The following is a 15323-nucleotide window of genomic DNA, read 5'->3' as shown; positions in this document are numbered from 1 at the left end:
AGTATTGTACTTAGAAATGAAAGAATGATTACTTGTATACATATAAATTCATATGCTCGTCTATGTAACGAGGTTAGGCGATGCATAATTGGTTGTTTGTGATCATTCAGACGGTCTGAGGGTAAACATTGTTGTGAAACATACCAGACCGTCTCGAATCTAGAGTCGCAAAAAGCATTCACACGACGTGTGATTTCGACCTTCGTGTATCTTCTGTGATGTCACACAGTCGGGGTGTCGTCACCGCTCGTTAAGGCCTCGCTAACAATCGTGTGTGTGTGTGTGTGTGTGTGTGTGTGTGGGTTACGGGGCACCGACAGACAGGGCTGCTGAAAGAGAAGGATAAATGCGCCTTTATTGCAATCCAAACACAAATCCCTGGCGTCTGAAGACCCCTGATTGTAAACGTATTTCGTCCGTGTTAGCATATCTTTAGAACAACAGTTAATTGTCATAAAAACCGCTGATTTGCTGCAATTGACGACGCACAGACCGCAAATACACTGGAATCTTCCGCTTTTGCGCAGGATTAACAACAAAAAATGAATTGATCACAAAATCTTAGAAACATATATTCAGTGCATTAGTATTATGACTATTATTTAACATTTCTTAAAAGGGAAAGATAATGGTGTCTATAGGTAAGAGAATTGGAACAGAGAATTATATTTACAATTACATTGAATTCTCTTAATGGAACTTCAAAAATATTCAACAAACATTCTCACAAGAACATTCTTGTCCATATTAAAAACACTTTGCAGTTTCTTATCAGACATTGACCAGACATATCTATATCTAAACTTGTATCTATAGATACTCTTCCATACGTACAGTAGTGATGACTGATTAACCAAGAGAGAGAGGGATGCGTCTCTCTCTCTCTCTCTCTCTCTCTCTCTCTCTCTCTCTCTCTCTCTCTCTCTCTCTCTCTCTCTCTCTCGCTCTCTCTCTCTCTCATAACAGTTGCAGCCAGTGTGGCTTCGTCACCCAATTATGCAATACTGTCGTATCCACACGCCGTCAGTCACCGCCAATCAACTCCAGTCGCTTCCAGTCACCTTCCAGTCGCTCCAATCGCTCAAGACAAAGAAGTGAACAAATAGAAAGACATTCTAACTATAGAAAAAACTGCACAGTGATCAGAAACAGCCCATAATGCACTGAATAGTTATATGATATATAAACTTGACAAAGATATAAAAATATACATCAATAAACTTTCTATAACATTGATATAATGTGCAAAATCAACTTGATATTAATAGTATCAATTGGTAACATTGTCTGCTGATCATTATATATATATATATATATATATATATATATATATATATATATATATATATATATATATATATATATATATATATATATATATATATATATAAATGAAGTATTAGACATTCATGCAATTACATACGAAAGAAAATGTTATATTTTCTTTATAACAAATGATAACATGTGAAAGATAACACAAGAGGTTCCATCTGACATGAATGACCTTTCGTAGGTTTACGATAAAGATAACACTGTGACCTGACATCATGTTATCATTAGTGAGGACATCTGAGCTAAATGAGCAATTCTATCATACTTATGTAGACCTCAAGGTACCCAGAGCATCAGCTAAAGATTATAAATTACGTATGATTAACCCCTTAATCACGAGGGTACAGCACATGGGTATGATAACCTCTTCTCGAGCCTGACCTTTTCATTACCTTTTCATTATTTTTAAAAAGGTCTAGTCAAAAGGTGGTACATCATACCCAAGGGTCGTACCGTCGTGCTCAAGGGTCGTACCATCGTGCTCAAGAAGTTAACACACACACATACACACACACACACACACACACACACACACACAACACACACACACACGAGAGAACGCCCCTTGCAACTTGCTTAGATGCGTTAAGCTTACTAAGTCTACCGCCAGTGACGGGAGAACTGAAAGAGTCACGGGAGAACTGAAAAAATCCACAGTGAAGACCTCCACATGAATCTTTCTCCTCCAGAGACGCCTGCCGCTTTAACCAATGCCTCTTCCTCAGGGATTTTAAGGGTCTTCGAAGTAAGGGTTTCAGATCATGGGGTTCCCTAATGTTTCTGAAGGTTAGGTAGCCAAAGGTCTTCAGGATTCTTGAAGTGGGACGGGAGGGGAATTTCAGATCATGGGGGGGTTCCCGTATGGCCCAGAAGCTTACGTGGTCTAGGGTCTTCAGGGTCCTTGAAAAAGGGGGTGGAGGTTTCTTCAGCTGGCAGGGGTCTCTGGTAAACCTAAAGCTTCCGTTGAGCCAGGGTTTCAGGGTTCTTCGGGGGTCCTCTAGAGGTCTTACTTAGACCATAGGCATCGTGGTCTCTTCGTCTTTATCCTTCTCGTTGTTGACTTCGCTGTGGGGTTTCTGCAATGAAGTCAGAATCGAGATTGAAATTTCCACATCGATCAATGAATCACAAATTTCATCGTACATTCCTAAAAAAAAAAAAAATAAAGGTTTTCAGAAAAAAAGGAGAAACCTGTAAAACACAACTACTTTCCAGAAAGCCTAATAAAAGCGCAAGAACCAAAAATATAAGGTTTTTAGCTGTAGAAATACCAGAAAGCGCAAACTGTGAATGAAATCAATGAAAACGGAAGAACACCTTACCAGGGGAGTGGGGAGAAAGAACACGGGCCTAGTATTTCCTGTGTGTCCTCAAGGGCGACTATGAGAAGGGAAAACGGGGTTGGGCTCGAAATCCTCACCTCTCGCAATAACACTTTTCAAAAGTGGGAACAGAAGAAGGAACAAAACAAGGATCTTACATGAGAGGACATGGTAAGGGCAGACAACAGAAGACCTGATGGTCCATGAGGAGGTTAACTGCTGGGGGAGACTGTAATGTCGTCTAGAGTAACGGAGGTGGGAGGGAGGGAGTGGCCTGAGGAGCCTCACCTGGGAGTAGAGGACGAGGTGCAGCTCAGGGAAGGACGGACTGGTGACCCTCACAGAGCTGGGGCTGACGGCCATAGCCGTGGCCAAGAACACCACGGAGGCCAGGCAGAACGGGAAGGTGAACACCGGCAGCTGGGTCTGTAAGGGGGAAGAATAGGTGGTGAATACCTGCAAGTTGGTTCTGTGGAGGGAAGAACAGGTGGTGGACACCTGCAAGCTGTTCCTCAGCTGGAGAACACTATTCAATTGTAAATATCTCACCACAGAACACACACTCTCACAACTCAGCTTCATCTCCCTCCCTCCCTCCCTCCTTCCCCCAACACACACACACATACACACACACACACCATTCATGCAACATGCAACAATCATGCAATATGTACTCACTGCGGCATAGACAGGCACCATGGCTGCCTGAAGGTAGGTGGCGAAGACAGCGTTGATAGCTGCTAGAAGGAGAACCTTGGGCGTGGGAGCCATGAAGAAGGCGATGGAGCCGGCAGCCAGGAAGCCGTTGTAGCCCCAGATGCCGTGGTACACCAAGGAGTACGGCGCCGACGACACCAGCAGACCTGTCGACATGGGACAACGGAAGGAAAAGAGAGAGTTAATGACGATCACTTTACTCGAGTGACTAAAATTATGTTGAAGGACAAACTGCTACGAGAGGATGTGTCTTTTAACCACTCTGCTGTAAGTGATAAATCATTTATCACGATGTTTTTACCATAACTGAATCAATAGGTGATTTAGAGAGGAAGACAAGCCTCGGCTTGTAGAAAGACAGTGTTCCTCAGATGTGTAGTACCAGCGAGGGTGTTGTACCATTCTACAACCTTACCATTATGAAGTGACACGTTGTAGTATCCAGATGAGACCACAGGTTTGGCATTCCTTCATCCACCACCTCTTTAGGGTTGTTCAGATGTGGATATTATGTTGTCTTAGCTCTCAAGGCGGCCACCAGGTGGCTGAGGAAGTCACCAAGGTTCCCAGGGATACCAAGGGATATATGGTGTGGGCTAATCATGGTCAGAGAGGATGGCGGTCATGGTGTGGTACGGCTGGTGTGTTTAGGACTTAAGGAAGGCGATAGTCCACTGCGTCCACAAGGGGAGCCAGGAGGTTCTTCTGTATCCCCACGCGAGGACTGACCATCAGGGTTTCTTTAGCTTGTCCACCAGAGGCGATTCCATCAACATAGTGCCTTAGATGAAGATCGTCAACGTCCTTCAGCTGTCATACTGAGCACTGCGCCACCCAGGACATCCCCGAGGTATGGACATCATGGTATAATCAAGTGCCCAAGACTTCCTCAGATGTGGCAGCGAACGCCAAGAAGCCCAGGCAGTCCCTCAACGGTCCCTCATGTGACTGAGGAAACTACCTATTGTGGCGCAGGTCGTCAGGACGCCTCGGTCACTCCCTATGTGTGATACTTCCTTCTGAGCCGCACACTTGCTCCCTCAAGGTACCTAGCACGTCCCTCATATGCGGTACTGAGAACTAAGGAGCCCTTGGTGTCCACCTAGTGTGGCACTGACCCTAAAATGTCCCACAAAGGCTTTTAAAAGAGTAGAACAGACGGCGTCAAACTGTCCACCGTGGTGGTGTCGACAAACACACGATGTTTCAAACGTCACAAGAAAACCCGTCAAAGACACTGTGGAAGGGGACCACAGCTACGTCACTCACCTGTTAACGTGCCTAGAGCAGCGCCCATGTAGCTGGCCAATGTAAGGATGGGAGAGAAGATGAAGAGTCCCAAGAGAACCAGAACCGAGCAGGCTATGCTTTCGACCGCCCACACGTGCCCGGCAGACAGAAGCGATCCCAGGAACACCTGTTGGGACGAAGACCTTGTCAACAAGTGTGAGTTTTGACCCTCCAACAAAAAGGGGGAAAAAGCCATGCTAATCACAAGGCTCTTCTGACAGGCAGTACTCAAAAAGACGACCCCTCACACTTAGGTCCTACTTTTGTGTTAGTTGTCAGTTCAGTTTTAATGTTATGTCATTTCCATTACATTACGTTCGTAACTTTGTCATTTCCTTATCATTGGTTATCTGTGGCTTATTGACGGGAGGAGTGACATGTGATTTAAGATATACGATAACAAGTAATCGTAAGAAGCTAGTGTATGTGTTATGACCAGAAGAGGACTGGCTCTTTCTTTGAGATCAAGGAAGACATTTTATTTTTCTTAATTTCTCAAGAGTTTCCTTACCCATGAGGTCCCCACTGATGAAAGATCTCATTACGTCAAGTGGATCTGAGCCCACTGGGGATGTTACTGTCTTATCTGGTATTTATCTTTTATTTCTCATGAATAAATTCCTCACTGAGTCCCATCTATAAACCTGGTCCCACTGGAGGGATAAGAACTGGAGAGTCAACAATCTCGCCTAGGACCAACTGAGAAAGGCGAGGGACAAACAAAAAAATCCCACCAGAAAAGCAAAACTCTCACTTGAACCCACTGAGAGAACTGCCTCACTCGATCCCACTGAAGATATTGAAAAAAGAAAACCTAATATTTACCTCATCCCAGTGGATGCTTGTGTCTGCTGGGTGGTGGTCAGGACCCACTGGTTCGCTACCGTAGCCAGCCGCCCGCATACAGATGAACATGGTGGAGATGGCCACGTTGAAGGGCAGTGTGTAGGCGGGGATGTTGTGGGCCTCGAGTATCTTACCTAGACCACTGGCCACACAGACACTGTTGCAGGAGAGGGGAACTCAAACTGTGAGTGGAACTCGCTGGGCACTCATGAGAGACTGGGACCTCTTACTTTAAATATAAACACCTGGGACACTTATGATTTGTGCCAAAAGACTAATATAAGAAGTTCAATCAGAAGTACAAAAGGGTTACCTTATTTCATGTGGTATACGATCAATTATCATTTTTTTCTCATTAATGAGAAGATAACATATAAGCGAAGAACATGCGGGAGGAAAGAACAAATAGTTGATCAACACACACACACACACACACACACACGCACACACATACGTGTTGAAGAACACAGAGGTGGCACAGAACACTTGTGCAGAACATAGAGGAGTGACTGTGTGAGAATGGCTGTGACATACTCAGTTATTGTGGTGACAATAGTGTGGCAACTGTGGTGGATATGGTGGCTATCGTAGCATGTGGTACAGATGATGGTGAGTGTGGTAGAGACGATGGTGAGTGTGGTAGAGATGATGGTGAGTGTGGTAGAGATGATGGTGAGTGTGGTAGAGATGATGGTGAATGTGGTGTTGGTGAGGGAGGAAGACTGACTTCAACACTTACGTGAACATGGCTCCGATCACCATATAGCCCCAGATAGGAGGCGAGAGAGACTCATGGAAGACAAAAGGATACACAGCAGTCGTCACGGTGCCCACCAACACAGCGTTGAAGTTACTGTGTCCAGCAGCGATCATGTCGTTGCTCCAGCCAAGCAACTGTGGACGTGGTATAAGATATACGAAAGGTAATACGATTCATATCAATACATTAAAGATGTGAGTCGAGAATGTAAGAACTATTTATATGAAGTTTTTAAGCAAACTTCCTATAAAGATTAGTGATGAGTGAGAGACACCGAAGGTTCCAGACGGGAAGGGGTGAAGATAGTGAAAGGTTCCAGAAGGGAAGGCAATGAGAGAACTCAGTGGAAAAGACAATGGAAGACTCTAAGGGTCAAAGACAGTGGTAGGTTCTTACCTTGGCGACGAAATGGAGGTGAGGGAACAGGCGAGAGCGCCCAACCCACTGGTGTAATTACCAACGAACAGACCAATCAGGATGAGCAGCCCCGAGATTGGGTTGTTTCCGAAGGCCACCTGGAGAGGAGACGCAAGTGATAGATAGTTATATATCAACCTCGTTCCGACGGCGACGTCTCAGAACGATCATTACGACGATCACGTACGAAGGCGGTATTATCAGAGAGCACTCGACATAAGGGGCGTGAGGCTACTGTCCCTCTGCAAGACTCATTCAGTCTTCAACCTTAATGTAAAGTTTCCCAGGATCCGTGGAAATGACTTCCTAGGCTTTTTCTATGGATAAATGAATGAAGTGTTTCAGGATAAATCAGGAAAAATATCCGGTTTTAGGTCTGGATTGCTAAAAAAGTAGTATAAAGAAACTTTATTCTGACTAAATCTTCGCACAAGAAGTTATTCTTTAAGTTATCCCTAAATAAAAAACGTTTTCTAACATAAGTCATTGAAAGAAAATAAACTTTCTAGCGTAGACTATTATCTTTATGGCTTTTGCCTTTTTCTACAAGTAATGACTTTAACTATGAACAAAATGCTTTATTCATTTTCACATACATTCAGATCTGCAATACTTACGGTATCTGTCTGTCTTCTGTACGCCTTGATGGTGAGTGTTCTATGTTCTATTCAAGAGTCATGTATGCAGGGAAAGTGAGAATGGTTATTTTGAACTTTAATACTCTGGCAATAAGGCCGTCTACTTCAAGCAGAGCTTAGCGCCATACATGTTCGTCACATAATTAAGAGAGGACTTCCCTCACTGCCAGAAAGCTCAAAATCCCCGCAGTCGGGGAAACAGCGGCCAATGCGATTTATGGATGAGGATGAGGAGGAGGAGGAGGACTCCAACTTAATGTCTTCTAAGTTTAATCAAGGTAAATCCACCTGTGCATAGGTTAGGTTAGGCTTTGATTACGTTTGGTGTGGTTTGGTTGAAATTGTTTTGCCGATGATTTTTGATGTTTGAACGATTCTGACCTTCATTTCTATCGCAAATCACCACTTCGTTTTTGTGACTTCTACCCAGCCCAAGACCTTGGTTCCCACTGGTAGTCACCCCCACCCCACTATCGTTGGAGAAAGAGGTTGGGCAAGGTCTGAAAAGGTAGTGGTCTGCGGTCAACATGAAGGCCAGAATCGTGAAAAACACATCAAAACCCATGGAAAAACATCGTAGCAACTTCTAAACTGGTATGGATGTTCGAAAAAGTAATTTTACTGTTCGTTTATATATACACTCTTATTGGTTCCTATAACTTGACGTAGACGGCCTTAGATGTAAAATTTGATCGATAAATTCTAAGATTATCGATAATTATAGAAATATTCATCAAGGATGAGCTAACTATAGTTTTAGAAATAATAAAACTGATACATGATCGAGCTATAAAGAAATGGTTACAATGTGTTTGGAACACACTACCAATCATATACATTGTCCATGTTTTTCTCTCATGTGATGGCGGATACGTAGACATGGTTTCGGAACTTATACTAAAAGCCTCGGATCACATCTCGAGTTATATCTTGGGCTGTATCTTAGACGATACATTTTGCACTATATCTTGGACTATATACTCTTAAACTTGGGTTTGATAGGCTCGACTTCACCATTAACCTCAGTATTCAATTGTTCTAATAAATCTACATCATTCAGTGGCAGTTTCTCAGCTTCTAACCTCTAGATATAGAAAAAACAAAACAGACACGAGCTGTTTATCCCCCAACCCCTCTTTCACAGATTGACAGACAAAAGACAGATGACACACACATAGAGGCACACGTACCTGAGCAATGCCCCTCAGTAGACACACACATAGAGGCACACGTACCTGAGCAATGCCCCTTAGTAGACTGTCGATGATCTTCACCACCACGACGGGGGACTTCCAGCTGTACTTGGCCAGGGCATCTCTAGCAGCAGGGGCGTCGCCAATTATCCAGGGCAGGATCCCAGGCTGTCGCAGGAGGGAGAGAGGAAGGGAGGAACATTGTGTTAGTCCATCAAATGAGGCTATGAGAAGAAGGATTAGCCAACGATAACATATGATCTAACCGGAGATACAAGGGATTGAATTCATCAATGCACAAGTCTCAGTCATCAGTAGTGCCCTTGGTCATCTTGCTGTGATGGACCGGGTCGATTCGATGACCTAGCAACACGAGAGCACCGGTTCGATCTCCTAGTGTTATGGAGTCTGTGTTCCATGGCGACTGAAAGCCACCATGTTGATCTCAAGGCCTGGCTGTCTCTCATCACACAGGGAAGCAGATAATTTATTAATCAACTCTGGGAAAACTTTTACAACCATGGCTGCTTCCACTCATGTATTCCTTATTTTTTCTATCAATGTTTTGAGTTGAACTAACTCACTCGCTCGTTTCTTGTTCGACGGTCGTTAGGACCAGAGGTCAGAGTCGTTAGGTCTTGATGAATTAATTGGCAACAACAAGGACGTGAGGAAATTAGCAGTTTCAAAGCCGGACAAGAAAAAGAAACACACACACACACACACACACACGCACACACACACACACACACGCACACACACACACACACACACACACACACACGCACACCAAAAAAAAATGACTTTTTTACGCTAAGGAATTTGAGTTGTCTCGATGGTAGAATATATATGAAGTGTAGTGATGGTGTTGTATGAGTGTACAAGGGGGGATAATTTCAGCACCGTCTTTGCATCTTAGTCGTAAGAGGTTCTGTGGTAAGCTAAATCGATGTTTTGCAATGAGGAAGAGATATGTGTGATGTTCAGAGCACAGATGTAGGAAACGTACCTGGTGTTTGTGTAGAGACTGCAGTTTTGGATGTGTGTATGTCTGGTGGAATAGAGATTAAGACCATGATGGATGGAACGGTTGAATAGCGTTTGCTGGGTCACGTCGGTGTGAATGTGGTTTATTTACGGTATCTGCTAAGAATGGGAGATTTGTGAGTAACAGGGATTGAAGTATAAGGCTGGGAAATGCTTTAGATATGCACGTGAAGGCTGGTGGGTGGTCATGAAGTGGTTTAGATGGGAGGGGATGAAAACTGTTGCACGGCATTGGGTACCGAGCATGTTGAAGCAGAAGCGAATTAGAGATGATTTTGTTTCGTGTAAGATATAGTGACTACACACCTGCCTGTAATTGTTCTGAATATTCTGTTTTTTTTGGGGTCATTTGTATTTTGTTATGTTTACTTTTAAAGGAGTGGATGCCCTGGCAGGTGAGGCGTAGTTTAGAGTGGAGCAGACGAATTGGATTCTTGCTTCTTGATTGGTGGCGGTGACTGTTCAGTGAGTATTTACTACGTAGTGATGTCAATGACTTGGGGTAGATGTCGTGTGTGTGTGTGTGTGTGTGTGTAGTATAGTTTTTGTTGATGCAGAGTGGGTTTAGTTGGTCATTCATGGTGATGTAAGTGAGGATACAAGCTCAGTTCTTGTCTCCTGCGGATTAAGAAGACGATGACGGTGGATATATTTTTGGCGAGGAACGCAGACATTCTGTTTGGCGAGCGTAAGTGTTCTAAATCCGTGATGCAACGTCGCATGTTTATCATTACTTGTGTAGTGTGAGGGTGTCTCCCGCGTTAGCGAGGTAGCGCAAGGAAACAGACGAAAGAATGGCCCAACCCACCCACATACATATGTATGTATATACACGTCCACACACGCACATATACATACCTATATATCTTAACGTATACATATAATACATACACAGACATATACATATGCACACATGTACATAATTCATACTTGCTGCCTTTATTCATTCCCGTCGCCACCCCGCAACACATGAAATGGCATCCCCCTTCCCCCGTGAGGTAGCGCTAGGAAAGGACGAAAGGCCACATTCGTTCACACTCGGTCAGGGCCTAGCACGACTCTTAACAGAAGTTCTACATCTCTTAAGAGAACTACGAGTTGGTCTTTATATTTGGTAAATATTCGCGAATATTCTTATTCATAAGATTAAACTTATCAGTACTACGAGGAGGAGGCAATGTAGCTAAGTTCATATTCATTATGAAATTAATTGAAGGAATCTTTTTTTTTTGTTGATGACTGATTACATTTAATGGTCATATGTGTATATATATATATATATATATATATATATATATATATATATATATATATATATATATATATATATATATATATATATATATATCCTAATTTTTGTCAAAAATCTTCACTATTGTTACAGAGTGTATTACACATAATATCCATCTATCTATCTATCGTGCAAATAAATCTAAACCTTATTTTCTTTATACAGATTCTTGTCAGATTTTGTTATTATTATTCAGGTAAAAATATCTCTGCACTTTTTGAAGCAGCTCAACAGACAGTACCCCTCACTACCAGGTGGTGGCGCTGTGCTCCTGGTGTCACGACCCTGTCGCATCCCTGTCGCATCCCTGAGCTCACATGGGGTAAATTCATACGCTCCATTGTCCTCCTTAGACCGTGCCCCCGGGGACTTGGTGTGTGTGTGTGTGTGTGTGTGTGTGTGTGTGTGTGTGTGCGTGTCGGTGTGTGTGTGCGTGTGTGTGAAGCCCGTCATCATGTACTCAAGCTGTCATTTTTATCTTATTCATTGAGACTTCACGAGTAGCTGGCCTTCACAAGCTAACTCAACTCTTCCTGGCTGGTCGTGTCTGCTGGTGGTGGTGAGAGAAGAGTTCGGCAAAGGGATCAACAGGAAGGGATGACAAGTGTTCGAAGAGAGCTCGACAGGGGGCTTAAGCCTCCTTATACAACACCACAGACTCACCGAATATACAGTGCATGACTGACCTTCTCACACTTAGATCTTCTCGATGCATAACTGTCATGCGAATATCAGCCTCCATGACTAGGGGGGAGGCTACATATACATAGTGAGAGAATATTTTAGTCTTACAATCAACACTTGGTTAAGGTATCAAAACTTTTTCGGATCGTGTTTATACAGCTTGACTTTGACTGCCTTAATGACCCTGGTAGTTCTAAAAGCCCAAACTACCAACCAACTGACCAGCCAACATTTTCTGTTAGGAAGAGGTACTGTTTCAGGTCCGTATTATAAGGGTTATTTTCGTAGGTTTCCTACTGTCTCTCCTGGTGTTATTTACGACACCGAGCCTTAGAGCCAAGAGACATTCATTATGACATTACTTTCATAGAGTAACTACTTTTCTCTATGTTGGACAAGAGCTCTATTACTGAGGAGGATCCGTTACACGAAGGTTTCATACAGGGATGGTTCGTGCTGGAGACTCCTCACTCAATTGGTTAAGTACTTGTTTCTTGCGCCGTCCACTTCGGGGTCGTTGGCAAGAATGAGGGGGACAGTATTTCTGTGATGAAGTGGCTGTTTTGTTCTGAGCTGCATCGACATCACAAAGGCTGGAGGATGTTTATGTTCGTGTGTTTACTTTTACTGTGGATTAAACTCGTCCGTCGACAACTTGATTTCTTGAGATCGATCGTCTTTGAGTACAACGATTTAACCCCATAACGTACGAAGGCTTAACATCTTGAGTACGACGATTCCACTCCCCCTTCAGTACGGTGACTGAATCCCTTTAAGTACGAACGATTTAACCCCTTTGAGTACGACGATTTAAACCCATGGAGTGCGACGACTTAATCCTTTGAATACGACTTATAATCATCGTGCTCAACAGGGATTAATTCGTCGTACGCAACTATACAGCTCGTCAAATTGGAAAAAAAAAAAAGAAAACGACAATGAGACAGTCATCAACATGGATATCTGGAGATACCGAAGATTACACAATCAAGGTTCGTAGGAGACTGAGGCAGTTCACAGGAAAAAAAAGAATTCAAACAGTAAAAGATCGATGAGTCCTAACGAGGAAGAACAACACAAGACGAAACTGCTATTCAAAATACTGGTGGTCTTGCGTTTTGAAGCGATTCCGCTGGGTTTCGAAGCGGTTCCACTAGGTTTCGCACAGATTCCACTAGGTTTCGTAGAGATTTATCTGGGTTTCGAAGCGTTTTCACAGCGTTTCGAAGCGGTGTCACTGGGGTCGCGTCAATACTTGCGAATAGATAGCGTCTAAAGAATTAAAAATAAATCTGCGATTCTTTGGTTCTTAGGATTATGGTCGCTCAGAAGCCTCGGAACAGGATGAATTGGAAAGTCTCAGAAGCCTCGGAACAGGATGAATTGGAAAGTCTCAGAAGCCTCGGAACAGGATGAATTGGAAAGTCTCAGAAGCCTCGGAACAGGATGAATTGGAAAGTCTCAGAAGCCTCGGAACAGGATGAATTGGAAAGTCTGAATGAAGCACATGGCGGAAATGCTCTCGATGGAACCTACGAAACTTACATAATTACATCAAGGTATCAAATCCAAGCGACTTTACGTATTCAGTCCTATGTATTTCACAACAAAGAAAGCGAATAGATGCGGCTTCACGATGAAACTGAAAACTTCAGCAGTTGTATCTGACCTCAGTCCTTACATTAGACGACGGTTCATGAACTTATACCCAAACGTTTGAGTCACTTTCTTTCGTGCAATAACGCAATCGCAACTGAAAAAAAAGAAAATTCCTCTCTTCTTTTTTCATCAAATGCTGGGCAACATGCTCCTCAGATCTGAACATTACTGATAATATAAAGTACTTAAGGTTCAGGCTGCTAAGCTGAGACAGATCTAGACGCAGGAAATACCTCATCAGTATCCTTAAGTCACCGCTATTGAAGACGAGGCACCTGTGGACTATTATAAGCTCGGGTCGGCCTGATTCAGTGGCTCGTCTCGTTGCTTTAGTCAAGTGTGAGACAACTTGCGGTTCTAAAGCCTCCTCGACCACTGAGTTGGTGTCGGAGTTGAACCTATCATCCCCGACTCGAACCTGGTACGGTTTTGGTCGTGTGTCTGAAGCCTGTTCGACCCCCGGTGTGTGAGAAACACACACACACACACACGTACACACACACACACACACACACACACACATCTATTTGGATTTAAACTAGATGATGATATTATTTGTGCAGGTCAACAATGATTAGGAACTGGTGTTCATCTTGTAAAGAATTCTCTACGCGAGTGCCACAAGGATTATGGAAGACATTTCGAGGAAATTCTACAATACAAATGTGAGGCTTTGACCTGAATACTGTATATCTTCGTAGAACTTCTGTTTTAAGGTAATCTTAGCGTGCAAAAAAAATGTGTAGCTAATAATGGTGTACAAATTGTCACAGTGTTCAACTAGAATGGTGGCCGAGTTCGTAGACATGTGTTATGATTAGTTAAGAATATTTGTTCCTGTCTTAAACATCTGTGAGGGAAAGAGGGAATTGCATATTGGCTTACAAGATTCTATCATGTACCACAATACCCTCCACCACATGTGAGGGAGGGGAAGGTGCGTTAGTACGGAGATGTGAGGGAGGAGGAGGTGCGTTAGTATGGACATGTGAGGGAGGGTAAGGCGCGTTAGTACGGAGATGTGAGGGAAGGGAAGGCGCGTTAGTACGGAGATGTGAGGGAGGGGAAGGCGCGTTAGTACGGACCCGTGACCGGTAGAGTGAGTAGTACAGCTGTGAGTGAGTGACTTACTGGGTTCTTAATGAATTCAGCCATCGTTGCGGCGTGCCAAAGCTCCCTCACCAGAGAGATCCTCGGGTCGCTACTCCCTCCTCAACTTGCGAAGTGGCGGGTGATGGAGACGAGTCGAGATGGATCAAACTTCTGCAGATTGAGATGTAGTTTTGTTCTTCCTCTCTCTCTCTCTGTGTTTCTGTCTCTCTCTTTCTCTCACACCCGTACGTTGAGGCCACGAGATAGCCAAGGAATACAGCCAAGACCTCGGCTCCGTCGACTGCAGCGTGACAGTAGGTCTGTCAGTGAGGGGCAGTGTGACCAAGGCTTCAGGGCTCCCCCTCGTGTGTGGTGTGTGTGTGCTAAGGGCCGGCTGAGCCTCGAGTGGCGATGGACTGACTGTCCACGAGGTAGTTCTTCGCCTCGGTTCTCCTTAACTGTCTGCGCGCGCAGTTCCTTCAAGAAACCCCTCCCACCTCCTCCCCCGCCGCCACTCAAAGGGCTAAGTGCAATTAGCATGTTTGTGATTAAGGAGGTTTAATGTTGTTTTAAAGCTAACGGTTTTGCATAATGAAAAAGGTTTTTTTTTTTTCCTTTTTGTTTAATCTTGGTAAATCTACAAACATACAGTTAGGAGAGAGTATATTTCTAGCTCGTAAATAGTTAATTATAGAACTGAGCACAGCGGTAAGATCACTGCATGTAACGGCCTGAGCTCTGACCAGCCTCCTTCAGGTTAGGTCAAAGGCCAGGTCTTGTTCAAGAGTCGAATCTCCCCCCCCCCCCCCTTGCGTCGTGTTATAGTACTGTACCATCGTCTTTTGAAACTGCAACGTTTTAATCAAAAGTCGTATCGAAGCGTAGTAAAGGATCGTACCGTCTTACTCAAGGATTGTACCGTCCTCATCAGGTGCATCATGACCTGACTTTGCATCACACACCTGCATCACACACCTGCATCACACCTGACTTTGCATCACACACCTGCATCACACACCTGCATTATGACTAGAC

At 43.8% G+C, this 15323-nt stretch overlaps 1 protein-coding gene across 1 annotated transcript; it reads right to left on the bottom strand.

Moving 5' to 3' along the window:
- Nucleotides 1–547: 547 nt before the first annotated feature.
- Nucleotides 548–14709, bottom strand: LOC139759869 (urea transporter 1-like). Its single transcript, XM_071682391.1, is given in 10 exon segments — nucleotides 548–2408; nucleotides 2943–3080; nucleotides 3333–3517; nucleotides 4641–4788; nucleotides 5487–5664; nucleotides 6247–6401; nucleotides 6664–6677; nucleotides 6680–6782; nucleotides 8558–8683; nucleotides 14328–14709. Coding segments are annotated over 10 exon segments (1137 nt in total). The 5' UTR covers nucleotides 14352–14709; the 3' UTR covers nucleotides 548–2342.
- Nucleotides 14710–15323: the final 614 nt, after the last annotated feature.

The sequence above is a fragment of the Panulirus ornatus genome, chromosome 34, assembly GCF_036320965.1.
Source record: "Panulirus ornatus isolate Po-2019 chromosome 34, ASM3632096v1, whole genome shotgun sequence".
NCBI classification, from domain to species: domain Eukaryota; kingdom Metazoa; phylum Arthropoda; class Malacostraca; order Decapoda; family Palinuridae; genus Panulirus; species Panulirus ornatus.
Note: the sequence above shows the minus strand (reverse complement) of the source record. Positions and strands in the feature narration are given on the sequence as shown.